At 31.1% G+C, this 15,448-nt stretch overlaps 1 protein-coding gene across 1 annotated transcript; it reads left to right on the top strand.

Annotated features, from left to right (window-relative positions):
- The first annotated feature begins 12,525 nt into the window (after positions 1-12,525).
- LOC134726827 (uncharacterized) lies at positions 12,526-15,448 on the top strand. Its single transcript, XM_063591234.1, has 3 exons — positions 12,526-12,653; positions 13,845-14,098; positions 14,592-15,448. Exons 2-3 carry the CDS (start codon positions 13,957-13,959, stop codon positions 14,792-14,794), a joined length of 345 nt encoding a protein of 114 aa, XP_063447304.1. The 5' UTR covers positions 12,526-12,653; positions 13,845-13,956; the 3' UTR covers positions 14,795-15,448.

The following is a 15,448-nucleotide window of genomic DNA, read 5'->3' on the forward strand; positions in this document are numbered from 1 at the left end:
AAATATAATGAACCATATAATAAAAAGATGTGGTCTGATTGCTTATGAGACAAAAGACCAAAATGACACAGACATTAACAACTATATTTTACCGTACGGCCTTCAACAATGAGCAAAGTCCATACCGCATAGTCAGCTATACAAAATACAGTCATGTTTATGTTATAGAACGAGACATTTTTAATTTGTTCTGATAAAAAAGTTCACCGGAAGATGTCTGGTCCTTGTCTAAAATATAGTCCATAAAAATTTCAAATTAATATATGATGGTCTTGAAGAATAGACGTTGTTTATTATCGTGATTACGTGTACATGGTGTAATATAGTCTTTGTAAAATTTTATCTTAATTTACTGTTTATTCATTTATTTGTTATATCTACTTGGCGTGTCTTAATAATTATACATCCCGTAATTGTGTCTGAGCAATGGTCAGTTTTAGTATTCTGGTCTTTCATTAACACAATGTTGACTACCCCTATTTTTAAATTTGTATCTGTTATTTTTATTTGTTTTCTTCACACATTGTTGTCAATATTATAAATTGTATGCAACTCTAATACACGGGAGAGGTTTAGCTAGCTATGAAACCACTCTTATTTCACCATTTTATACTTGAGGAAATAAATTAACAATTAACGTCAGGAATCTGTTTTCTGGTATTTGTTTTGGTGTGTTTGAGCTTTAGATTTTGCCATTTAATTAGGGACTTCCCGTTTTGATTTTTTTTTGTAATTCGGTATTTTGATGGGGTTGTTTTTTGCCCAAAAATTACTGCAAATTTAAAAGTTATCATACATATTCTTAAATTACTAAAAACTTGACTAAGGTACAAGGTATTCAGAAAAACAAAATAATTTCGACATTAAAAAAGTTACCATGGCAAAAAATCATTACTTAATTTGCATATTTTGTAAAATTTTGTAATTTCCCTTGTTTTTCATCAATTTTTTTAGTATATTTTTGATTGAAAAAGTGTGTGCACACCCAAGAAACAACTTTATATTTGGTGAGATTTTATCAATAGTTATAACAAAGCTTATGTTAAATTATTTTGTTGTTTCTTGGCTGCGCACGATGTTTCCACATCCGAAATAAAGGTGAAAAAATGCATAAATTCTGTTTTTGTGAAAACAGTACATATTATGACCTAATTCTGACGTCATCACGTAAAACTCTAAATGTTTTTCATTTATTTTTATTGATCCTATGTATTTCTAAACATTATGTGCCAATTTAAAAAAGTTATCAAACATTTTATTTTCTTGGGCTTAAAAAAGGAGGCCTTTATGGCCCTACTCCAAAGTTTTCCGCAATAACCTTGAAAAAAAACAAGTGATATGTATCGCTATATACCAACTGCTGTTAAACATATTAAAGAATTAATTCGATAAGGTACAATGCAAAAACAGTAGCACGTGATGATATAGACAATATCAGTTGTATTTGTACGAGGCTAGGAAACAAGGTGTATGCGAGCCTTTAGCGAGCTATTACAACTGTTTCGAACCGAGTACAAATACAGCTGATATTTAAAGACACTAAACAGTTATTGTTTTTATTCTGCAATTAACTCTGCATATTATGTGAGTTTTGAAAGATACAAAAACACATGTTCGCATTTATTTTAGATTTTAAAGTCCCTTGAGGCCCGTTAAGTAATACGACACAGTTACCTCACATTTAGTTGAAGACGAGTTCGCAAAAAAAGAATCTCGAATGGTCAACAATAATACATCGCTCAAGGTGAATAATTATCTTTTTTAAAATAACAAGAGTGTACGAGTTGTCCTACACTTCAGACTAGAAATTCCCTTAACATGCATGCTGAAATTGACATGGTTGTTTTTGTTAATACACAATCATACACATTCAAGTTTTGAAATCGATAGTTGTCATCGTAGAAAAGACTGCAGTTCATGTGTGTATGTTCGTGTGATTCTTATTGCTCTAAAACAATGTTTGAAAACAAACAGAAGGTATAAAAGACATCGTTAATTCGTCATTGGAATGCAATACACATTCTACAGTCACGCAGGTTCATACAATACTCAGTCAGCAGTGGCCGGAGCTTTAAAACGATATCTGTATAGTATACAGATACAGCATAGCAATATCTGTAGGGCTGTATCTGTATAGTAGAACCCCCAATTGCAGGATAAATGGATATGTTTTATTCAATCAACCTAACTAAAAAATTGATAACATAAATAACAGTTTTCAAGAGCCTGTAATTCAGTGGTTGTCGTTTGTTTATTTGTTACATATTTGTTTTTCTTTCATTTTTTTACATAAATGAGGCCGTTGTTTTCTCATTTAAATTGTTTTACATTGTCTTATCGGGGCCTTTTATAGCTGACTATGCGGTACGGTGACCTATTGTTGTTAATTTTTGTGTCATTTTGGTCTTTTGTGGATAGTTGTCTCATTAGCAATCATACCACATCTTCTTTTTTACATTAGTAATTTTTTATCTACTGCAAACTCAATCTTAAACAAGAAGGACAGAAAAATAATATGTAACAACTTCATTTCCATATTTATATTATATCATATGCAAGTTCAACATTTAAAAAATGGATGTTTTCAATTTTCATAATACGAATTTAAAATTTGTTGATTGTACTCTTTTGTGCATTTGAATGAATATAACTGGATTTAAACTATTGCTTTTAATAACATTTTGTGTAAGGAATATAGTTAAGAAAACATATTCTTAGACATTTAAGAAGAATATATTTGCAATGAAAATACTTCAATCCGTAATATTGTCCTAGATTTTTTTTTTAATATTCTTTGAAGTCCTAAATATTTTACGCTAATAAGGTCTTAGACAGGGCATAAACTGTGACATTCCCGAATTGGGCTGATACTCCCTGACCTAAATATACTGTGACTTTTCCGCTGTAGAGTTTAATCCCTGCGTCGAAGACTAGGGGGAAACAAGCTCTAATAAGCCTGGAATGTCACTATTATATACCCTATCTGAGACATTATGGATTTTGTATCAAAAATTAATTATCAATGAATGCACATAATTATTTTCACTATGTGAGCCTCTGACATTCTTTGGTGTTCTGTATTTCTTTTGAATACGTCACATAGGAACGTATTATGACGTTTTTGATGTTCACATCGGGAATACAAACGTCGCATAAACACCGGCATGTTCCTGAATATACTAACATCTCTGTGTTGTTATCCAGTCACACAAATTGATACGTTTGTAATCCGTAATGTTTAGCATTAATAGATCAACTTTGCACTGCATGAATATCTTTTAGGGTTTCGAGTTTAAAAAAAATAGAAAGAAGATACCAAAGGGGGCATTGAAAACTATTCTATTTAGAATATAAAAACAGACACCATCAAGATTAAAAATCAAAATTCAAACACGACGAACGAACAAACAAAAACAACAACAATCATTACATAGATAACTTAAGGGCATACGATACAGTAACAGCGGAGGTAATGACGTTGCTAACGTAAAATGTTGTTTTCGCGACGTCAAACTGTGACTTATCGGGAAAAGATGCATTTTTCGACGGATTTTTATCATTCAAACTGATTTAATTTGAAAACGAGTTCATGGACCCCTATTTTTCAAAACGGCAATTTGTTTAATTTTGCAGGGAGATTATGTAACCTAAATTTTATAAAACTGTAAATAGAGGATTTTTTTTAATTTTGATAAACATGCAGCAAAAAATGACATTTTTTCCTCAATTCATGAACATTTGATAAATATGAGTTATTTCTGAATACAAAAATGCATATTTTTTTAGAATACTTACAAAATACAGAAATTAACGATTATTTAACCAAAAACAATTTGTGTTTATCTTTTATAACAAAAAAGTTATGTCTTTCTTTCGAAAAAGAAATTAGGGCAACAAATCTGAATTTTGAGCAAATATACAAAATTTCGACCTCATTTCACTCAAATCGTAGCACATGAAGGTATAATTTTAATAACATATTTGATTTAATCAGGTGAAAAATAGCCTACATGCAAATTTTTACGAACTTGTAAATACAGGATCAAAACTGTATCGTATGCCCGTAAGACTTATCAACACGAATGTCTCCAAAAACCGGACTGAACTCATATACTTCAGGAGTCGGTTACACAACAATAATTACCACTACAATTGGTCGTATGTCATGAACAGATCAATATTCTTACAATCATTCTAAATCTTAAGTTTTTTTGTGAAAAAGACCCAAAAATGGCAAGCAGTTTCTGATCAGATGTGACACCAATCGTATTTGTCAAGTATATATAATTGCTGTACTCAGTAAATGTCGATAATGTCCAAATTGCGAAAGCGGGATGGACTATGGTTTTTACAAGTGGATAAAAGAAAGATCCTAAGAGACATTCAAGTTCATAAGTCGACAGCGGCATGACTAAAAGGGAAAAAAGGGAAAAAGAACAAATAGAACATAAAAAAACGAAGACTGAGAAACATGATTCCCATTAATATTTGGGGTGAGCCTAGGTGATTCCGAAAGGGTAAGCAGACTCTGCTCCGCTGGTAGCACCCGTCGTGTTTCTTATTTTAGTACAAACTCGGTGATAAGTCTAATAAGACATATCAAATTCGAAAATCCATAGTCATGCACAAACATAATGTAAAAATAGGTGTAAACGGCTACAAAAAGTAAAAAGCTTGAAGAGCACTTAGGTAGTAATATTATTTTAGCATTATTTTAGCATGCTTTAAAGGCCATTTATATGTTTGACAGGCCTTATTTTCCTATCCGTGCCAGCTATAGGTCAATAAACTATTGTAGAGTTCTTCACCAAAAAATTTTGCGCTCAATCTTTTCAATTGAATTTCATGAAAAAAACGAGCAGAAATGCATATGATATTTTTTGGACCACTTGATAGATATAAGGAAAGGTATCACTGTAATTGATTGAAATTTTCCTTTGGATAAAATTTTGGAGACTTTTGTGACATATTCATCCCCATTTTTTGCTACATTTTGAATCAAAGAAATGCAGATTGTTGCCATGGTTACACCCGAAAGGGATTATATTTCATCATAATGACCATTAGAAATCAAATCTATGGAAGATTCTCTTTCAATAAATATATCTGTCCCGCATTTGATTGAAAAGTAAACCGGGACTAAATTCAAAGTCAGTCCGGAGATTGTTTTAAATTATGTGTTCACAGACAATTTAAAATTCCTATCAAATTAATCATTATGAATAATATTTTAAGGTCAAATTAGTTGCAACTAGAACATGTAGAAGACGCTTAAAGGTGACTGCAGGGTCATCATGGCCAGTATATAGTGACTACATGATCTCCAAGATCGGCTGATTAATAACTTATTTTACTTTTTACATTCATAACTTACGATTTTATCTCTCGTGCTTCGTTTTTTTTCGATTTTAATTTCCGTGCTACGTTTCTGCGATTTTTATTTCACATGTTTCCGTATTCAGGGCCCCACTTTACCACTCTCATTTAACTGCCGAGAGTTGATAAATATTGTACTGCTTGAGATGTGGTGATGGAATCTGTTTCTCTAATGTCATCAGACATTGTTGCTTTTTTCGTGACACAATAAAATATTCAGAGGTAAGCAAGAATAGTTATCAAAAGTACCAGGATTATAATTTTATGTAGAATTGGAAGAACATTGGCCATCATAATCAAATTTTGACCAATGAGGAAAGGCGATTAAAGGAGTCACACTTTTTTAATAAAAATAATCATCATTTTAGTAAAGAACAAATCAGCTAAGAATTAGAGAAATTTGATATGTTTTATCAATGAAATGATATAAATCAAAATGAAGACAAAAGGACCGAATACTGTTTTATATTAATATTTTATGTTTACTTATGAACAAAGAAAGATGTGCTATTATGATTGTAAATGAGATAATTTTTCACAGGAGACCATCTGACATAGACATTTACAACTATAGTTCACCATACGCAACAATGTGATAAGTCAAAACCGTATACATTTCTTATTGTAATAGTTATTTATAACGGAGTCACATGCCAATCGGCAATTTTCGTGGATCATTTTGATATTTTAGTAGATGACGTCAATTAACGAATACATAAAAAGAAATGATAATATTGATATATATGATGTATATTATGCTTAAAACATATGGTAGGTAGCTTCATTTTTTGCATGTAAATACCATGCAACTCTCAATATTAAGCTCTATTTATAAAATCAAATTTTTTTTAAAAGTTTTTATTCACTCATCCGATATGGTACAATGCAAAAGAAATGTCACGTGATTGTATAATATGTCTGTGTTATCATCCATTAAATATTTAAATCAAATATCAAAATTCATTCATCATCTTTTATTTATTTTCAACTACGACTAACTAAATACAAAACAAGAAGAGACGGACGTTTGAAATTTCAAAATGCTTGGATTTTTTCTGATAGGTCAGACATTGTTTGGTATGTACACTTGTACTCATATACCAAATTGCATCTATATTTTAGAAAACAAATATTATTTCTATTTTTTTTTTTTTATTATCACTCTCCTTGATATTTTCATGCTAGAGTATTTTTAATCTGATCAACTGTTTGTTTATGTTCACTGTTGTGTCTTTACTGCACAATGCATTGGAATTGATGCAATTAGATAAAGTAAATGTTATTAACTAGTATTACTGTATTTCTCTCATTGAAGAGTTGCATGAATGTCTATACTATTTTCTAGTTATTTTCTTCTGTTTCGGATTAGATTCAACAAAAAGATCAACACGCTTTTACTACTAAGGTCTCAAACGGAGATAGAGTAGATACATTAGCTCATTTTCTCTCAACCACAGTTATGTTATGACACAATAAGCATAATACAAACATTAGGCATTATACATGTTAACACTAGTTCAGCTATAATTTAACAATAAAAATATATAAACTACATAATCTTTAACTTTTTCCTTGACTATATAAATACTATATCTATAAGTTCGCCTACGGCTTCCGATTTTGAGTTTTAAAATAAGTAACCAATCCTGTCCAGATTTTTAAAGAATTAATAAAATCAAAGATGTGCGTATTATACGTAAATATTCATGTTTATTTTCTTTGGTTACATCTTCTGACATCAGACTCGGACTTCTCTTGAACTGAATTTTAATGTGCGTATTGTTATGCGTTTACTTTTCTACATTGGTTAGAGGTATAGGGGGAGGGTTGAGATCTCACAAACATGTTTAACCCGCCGCATTTTTGCGCCTGTCCCAAGTCAGGAGCCTCTGGCCTTTGTTAGTCTTGTATTATTTTCATTTTAGTTTCTTGTGTACAATTTGGAAATTAGTATGGCGTTCATTATCACTGAACTAGTATATATTTGTTTAGGGGACAGCTGAAGGACGCCGTCGGGTGCGGGAATTTCTCGCTACATTGAAGACCTGTTGGTGACCTTCTGCTGTTGTTTTTTTATTTGGTCGGGTTGTTGTCTCTTTGACACATTCCCCATTTCCATTCTCAATTTCATGATCACTCAATTTGCATATCATTTGCCTGGATTATTTTGATTTTACTCATAAAAGGATGTTTGTCAAGTTTTAAGCAGTTTCTTGAAAATTTGTGACTTGTTTTGACCTATTGAAATAAGTAACCCCTTTTTCACAAATTTTTCAAATGATTTTGAGCATGTTTTCGTTGAAAAATCGTCACTCGTTGTCAATATGTACAACTGTGCGTATGCAAGCCTTTAGTTTGATGATGGGTTGTTTATTTGAGCAGTGCTCACAATATTTGAGATTGATCATATCATTTCAAGTGTACAAGAACATATATGAATTTCTCCGTTATTACGTCAAATAATGGTATTTAAAAATAAGCTGTTCATATTTGAAATCTATTTCAGACGATAACAGAAGTAATTATCTACAGTTTAAAGACAATATTTACAATAGATAAATACAAAACAATGTATTGTGGTTACATTATACTCACTATGAACAGTGTTTGAATATGCTGATCTTATTTAATGCGACTGTCGTATAAGTGAGAGGTTTAGCGCTATAAAACCAGGTTTAATCCACCCGTTTCCTATATTTGAAAAAGCCTGTACCAAGTCAGGAAAATGACAGTTGCTGTCCATTCGTTTTCGATGTGTTTTGTAATTTGATTTTTCCATGTGATTAGCTATAGGGACTTACCGATTGAATTTTCCTCGGAGTTCAGTATTTTTGTGATTTTACTTTAAATCATTAAGACGAGTTTAAAGGGCGTTTCACAAATGATATAGGATATGTTCCTTACGTCGTAACTACAATCCCCTTTCCTTTCATGAATGATTTGTTATCACATAAGCAACACAACGGGAGCCACATGTGGATCAGGATCTGCTTACCCTTCCGGAGCACCTGAGATCACCCCTAGTTTTTGTTAGGGTTCGTGTTGTTTATTCTTTAGTTTTGTATGTTGTGTCATTTGTACTATTGTTTGTTTGTTTGTCTTTTTCATTATTAGCCATGGCTTTGTCAGTTTATTTTCGATTTATGAGTTTAACTGTCCCTTTGGTATCTTTTGTACCTCTTTTATCAAACTATGTACAAAACAAGTTTTTCCTTTTTTGTTAAGTTTCCGCTGCATGTCTTTAAAGGGTTTACTACGTAGGGACGAAGGAAACGTTAAAAACATACCCCAATTTTAACAGTCTAAAAAAAAATTCATCTACCAATTTAATATTCTGTTATGTAGTTTTGTAATTTTCATGAAAATTATATTAGAAGGATATAAAAGGGGATGACGTACAAAATGTACCGTTTGATAGTTGTATTCACTTATTTTTTCGTGTTTTTTCATATGTCCTGTATTCCAAAAAAAAGGATTTGTACATTTTGCAACATATGATGAACACATGTTAAATATATATTATCATCCTTCTTAAACTGACAAATGAAAAGAATTTTAAAAGGATAATAAATACGATTTTATGATGATATTTGTTTGAAATATTAAAAAAAAAAAAGAATATGCGAAAAAGAGGCCTTTTGCTTTAATTTGTCAGTTACGGTCACCGTTTTTTAACATCAGCTCGCTCAAAATCATCCTTTATGCACTATGGCTTGCAATTGGGAGTTCTCACTTATTCGATATGTTACAATGCACAAGTGATGTCACGTGATGGTATAATATGTATGTGTTATCATCCAATAAATATCTTAAAACAAATATCAAATTTCATTTAACATCTTTAATTCACTTTGAACTACATACAAAACAAGAAGAGAAGGAGATTTGAAATTTCAAAATGCTTGGATTTTTTCTGATAGTTCAGACATTGTTTGGTATGTTCACTTGTACTCATATACCAAATTGCATTTATCTTGTAGAAAACAAATATTTTTTTTATTTTTTTTTTAGTATCACTCTCCTTTATATTTTCATGCTAGAGTAGTGTTAGTCTTGTCAACTGTTTGTTTGTATTCATTGTTGTTTCTTTACTATACAATGTATTGGAATTGATGCAATTAGATGTAGTAAACATTATTTACTAGTATTACTGTATGTCTCTTGTTGCATGAAGGTCTATACTATTTTCTAGTTATTTTCTTCTGTTTCGGATTAGATTCAACCAAAAGATCAACACGCTTTTACTACTAAGGTCTCAAACGGAGATAGAGTAGATACATTAGCTCATTTTCTCTCAACCACAGTTATGTTATTACACAATAAGCATAATACAAACATTAGGCATTATACATGTTAACACTAGTTCAGCTATAATTTAACAATAAAAATATATAAACTACATAATCTTTAACTTTTTCCTTGACTATATAAATACTGAAAATTGCAAAGTCAATCTGTATTACTGTGGATTCATTATTATTCGTTGTATACCAACTTTCGTGGGTTTATTTTCATCATTGTAATTTGTTATGGAAAATGTTGAATGACCAATGCATTCCACCTTTTCTATAACATTTATACAATGATGAAAATAAACCCACAAAAATTGGTATCCAACACACATCATTGTATAATTGTTAGAGAAAAGGTAGAATGCATTGGTCATTCAACCCATTAGATTCTTTAGAATGACTTCATATATGCATGATATACGAGCTTAGGAAGAACGAAAAGAAGTTAGCATTAACATTTATCTCCAATTTCCAACGTATACTAGAAAATGATTTTCATTCCTTTAATAATTAAAAAGAAGGACAAAAGATACCAAGAGGGTATTCAAACTCATAAACCGAAAATAGAAAGACAACCACTTGCTAAAAATGAAAAAGATAAACAGACATACATACAAACATACAAATATACAAACAATACTACACAAAAAAAACATTAAAAATATGTTTTGTAGAGTGCTGTATTTAAGCAGCGCCTGTCTATGAAGTATATAGCTCACAGCTGATACGATATTTCATGGTTTGCGTTTCCTATTACGATTTCCTTGCTGCTCACAAGTCTGTAAGCTATGAAACTAAGAGTTCCATGGGGTGGAATCATACCCTTCAAAAATGTTACGTACGTAATCACGAGTTGTTTGACTGTATGGAATATCACAGAAGACAACAGATATGTTCCAACCGTCTTTATCATAATACCGTCCTATTTCCTCGATTGTGCAATATCGAATTATAGTTAGCATAGGGTTTGTACTAACGTGAGTAACACGACAGGTGTCACATGCGGCGCAGAATTTAATTTATCTTTCGGAGCGATTGAGATCTCTCTTGTTTTAGTGTGGGTTGTGTTTTGATTTTTTGTTATGGTGTTAGTTATTTCGAGTTTGTAATTGGATGTCCGTTTTTATCTTTCCTATCTCTGAACACCGGTATTCTATTGTTGCCTTAATTGAAATAAAAATATGCAACAAGCACTCCCTGAAAAAAACGCCTATCACGGTTTTTAAACATATTTAAACTTGAGAAACACTAATACTTAAGTAGCTATATGAGAATAAGAATCTGATAAAAAATAACTAAATAACAGAACCTCGCTTTTACTGAGGAGTTTGCAATTATTCATAGAACATTGATGAAAATACTGTTTGTTACGATCCTAAGAGTCATTTTTTGCCTGTTATACACACTTTTTATTATGTTTTTTAACCTTAATGGCTAGCGTTGAATTCAGTGCAAAAACGTCAGGAGTAAAAAGTCAAGTTGAACTTCAATGTAGATATTTAATAACTTTACATCACGATGTTTGGCTTTATAAATAGTTTGATATGAGCGTCACTGACGAGTCTTATGTAGACAAAACGCGCGTCTGGAGTGCTAAATTGTAATCCTGGTACCTTTGATAACTAATTAAACAATTCAATTGTAATGTCGTTTGATAAAAAGTTCTCAAACAAACTATTCAAGTGTCTAGAGATCAGTTAATGAATCGAATGACACAAAATAATAAAATAAAAAAGAAAATGTTGTTAGGGCAATAGATCAACTTAACAATGTTTTTTCCAAACTCGGTCATGTAAAAAAATGAATCTTATTCTTTTCAAAGTATCCATTTCACACCTTAATTACAACTACTTAAAAACGTCTATTTTATTGTAGTATTAAACCAATTTTTAAGACGTTTCGGCCATTGACCTTCTTCAGTTTCTTTATTTCAAACTTGAACAGCTTTAACAGTGTTTAAAACTAACTATCATGTTATAACACGCATAGTAATTCAATGAGACATTTTTTCATTTAATGACATATACCATTTATACCCAGTTGGGATAGGAAAATATAGCTACCTTTACCTTTTGAAAAGAGATCGTCTTTTCACTGTCAATTTTCAGATATACTCTTTTTGTTAAACCCATTTACGATAAAAGTCTATTAAAATCAGTTGCCCAGTATGATTCAGAAAGCTCATACTTTTGTCTGCCATTCTGATATATAATAAGGGTTGCCCCCAAGAAGTCTAAGTATTCATTGGAATACCAACTATCTGGTAAAATCTAACCAAATGATACATCAATCACAACAAATACGTTATGTATAAAAAAAAAAATCTATAATTTTAATGTAACTTTCGTCGTTGTAGTGGTTGTTGAAATAACAGTGGTGCTTCGAAAATAATTGTCATTATCGCAAACACGGAACTTTTTTTACACAATATCATATGTTCTCTAAAACAAAATCTGTTTTATAAGATATTAAGTTTGATTGCACATACATCTGTATTAAAGTTCACAAACAAACTTTTGTTATCAACATATTTGTCGAATTAAAGCAAACTTCAAGAACATATTTATCATAGAGAGTCCTGTTTGTTGTGTGTCAGTCTTTCGGGTTTATTAATGCTTTCTTAACCATACATAATTTCAAAATTATTTATATCCAATTAACTTTCAACGCTTTTTGTTCCAGCGTTACGAATTGCTCATATTTAAGAACAATAAACGCCACCTGTATGTAAATTTGTTACACAAGTTTTTATTTTTCTTAATGTAGGTTTTTAAATTTTCCTTCTATGATTCAACAGTTTGTTTGCTAAAATAATTCATGTGTTTTCTTCATATGCATACTTCATCTTTCAGGAGCCAGTACTGCAACAAAATGCTATTACTATATACTTTCCTACCGGACCTATAGTTCGAAGTATTGTTACAAGGAATGCTGTTATAAGTATACAAATGATCCATGTTGTTATTATACTTCAACAACGACATTGTAAGTTCTGTTCTTGTAACACTAGTAATGCAATATGTTTGATAGATATAGAGTCAAACCTGCTTAAGGATGTACTTAGGTACATAACACCTATTTATCTTTAAACATAAGACGTAATAGCTCATAAATAGTCATTTGACAACATTTAAGCAGATTCTTGATTTTCTTTCTTTTGATTTAAGACCCCAATAAATTCAATGCAAATATAAGGTGAAAGTCCGAGTAAGCCTTTTTTTCCGCCATATTTTATAAATCAAATATCTCGAAAAGGAGCTCCATGAACTAAATATTGTTAGCTTATTTTGATTCTAAACTAATACTCTTCCGGCTTTTGAATTCTTGATTTATTTAATTTTATCTGAGATCACCTAAGTACATCCTTAAAGTCAAGTTACAGTAAATGGGCTACCTCACAGATGTTGCTAAAATTTCGCATATAAATTCGGTTCGTTCAACTTAAACTCAAATCGAAAAAAAAATGCATTTATCTGGGTTTTTTTCTGAAGAAGATGACCAAAATTATTATTTCGTATCATTTGGATGAAATATTGTATCAGCTACATATAGTTTTTTTAAGAAAAAACCTTGCATTTGATATTGGAGATTTAATGTATTTTTCAGACAAATTAAGGAACGTTTTTCGCCGATTTTATATGCTTTCTATTTAAATGTTTACCTCTTTGAAAGAGTTTAATCAGTTGTATGTAAGAAAACAAAGAAGATAAGGACATTATTTCCGGTTTTCAGAAATAAATAAACTAAAAGATGTATATGCACAAATCATATGAAATAGTTATAAAACTTTCCTAACATTTAAAATAATAAAAAAAGAACGTTGACGAAATCGATTGAGACATTTTGCATTTGATACTTTCTGTTTATTTTTGTATGCCCCACCTACGATAGTAGAGGGGCATAATGTTTTCTGGTCTGTGTGTTCGTTCGTCCGTTTTTTCGTACATTCGTCTGTTCGTCCGTTCGTCAGTCGTGCTTCAGTAAAGTTTTTGGTCAAGATAGTTTTTGATGAAGTTGAAGTTTTATCAACTTCAAACTTAGTACACATGTTCCTTATGATATTATAATGCCAAATTAGAGTTTTTACCTAATTTCACGGTCCACTGAACATAGCAAATTATAGTGCGAGTGGGGCATCCGTGTAGTGGGGACACATTCATGTTTTTTTTGTCCTAGGTCAACTGGAGGAATTATTGGAATAGCAGTGACTGGTGGTATAGTATTAATTGTTGCGATAACTATTTGCGTTTGGCGCAGATATAAACATAAGAAAGCAACAACACCGCAAATGTTGCAAAATACTCAGCAAATGGTTCCGAACATGCAGTCATGTGCTGTAGGACCTGCTTTGAATATGCAGCCAATGCAAGGAAGCGTAATGCATTATGTACCAAATCAACAGCCAACAGTGACGTATGTTACGCAAGCAGGTTAGTTTTTAACATATCTAATTGATTAGTATGTATTTTGTATTATTTTTAAATAAATTAGCTGTGTTTTGTTTTCAAGATATATTTACTATTCTATACTTAAACTTTGAATTATACGCTTTGTGTCGTAGTTAGAATTGTCAAGTGATTGAAACAAACTGAACAGTACCTTTTGTGTTATGAGAATAAGATAAATTAATAATATATGGGGCATATTATGTCGAGTTATTATCCAGAAAGATATCTCCATCTATACAAAGAATCATTAATGGAACAAGCTGTTGTTTCTCCTGGTGCACATTATATATATCAGAACAGTATGGCGGGGCGCGTGTTTTTAACTTTTAATCTTATATTCATTATTTGCGAACTGCTTTAATTTAACAAAACTTACCCTTGGATTTTTAATTCCCGAGTTTTGTTTTCCTACGAAGTGTCTTTTCATTCTTTTATCTTTCTACTGATTTTTATAATTTATTCGTTACATTTTCAGGATCATCAGGAAACCCACTACCTTATGGTGGATTTCAAGGAAACCCGCCACCGTATGGAGGACTACAAGGAAATCCACCACCGTATGGGCCTGTAATGTGCTATCCAGGTGTCAGTCCTCCTCCAGTGGTCACGGCACCAGCTGCCAAAAAGAAAAAGAATGATACAGCAAAGAATGCTCTCAGACTACTTTCTTTGTTTTAACATTTTATTATCTATTTATAAAACAATGTCATGTTGAATGCGTGTTAAAATCAATCATATATGTAAAATCCGATTCATTCCAGAGTTACTTGATTTTGCAAACTTCAGATAACAGACAAGGATGTTTTGAGTTGGTAAAATAATAATAACATTAGATGTATGTTTCATTATAATACGGTATTCTGATGGGCGAACTACACATCTCACGTTATTCCTTGATCAACTTCATCACAAAATAAAATTTATCACGACACGAGGTCCCACAAAAATGTGCACATTTGAATTAAATAAAAACTTGATAAAAATCGTTAATGAAACGCGTCAAATATCCTTTTTTGTAGTATAGTATTTTACATTTTGGAATGATTTATAAAACATTTAAAATAATAATTGCTTCACGGTTTCTAACGAAAAGCTAATTTTTATGTATCTTATCTCCTAGGTTAGAATTTAAACAATCATAGTAATAATACCATTAGTTCAAAGTAGACTACAAATAAGAAATTCAAATTCACTATTCCAAATAAAATTTGCGGCGTATGTATTTCTTTAAACAAAAAATGAATACGTTTAAAAGATATGTCAAAGCGTCCAGTTCGATAATTAAAGGTTTGCTTGATATGCTATTAAATGACAAGGTTTACATTTCAAGGT

Source organism: Mytilus trossulus, chromosome 7 (assembly GCF_036588685.1).
Source record: "Mytilus trossulus isolate FHL-02 chromosome 7, PNRI_Mtr1.1.1.hap1, whole genome shotgun sequence".
Lineage (NCBI taxonomy): Eukaryota > Metazoa > Mollusca > Bivalvia > Mytilida > Mytilidae > Mytilus > Mytilus trossulus.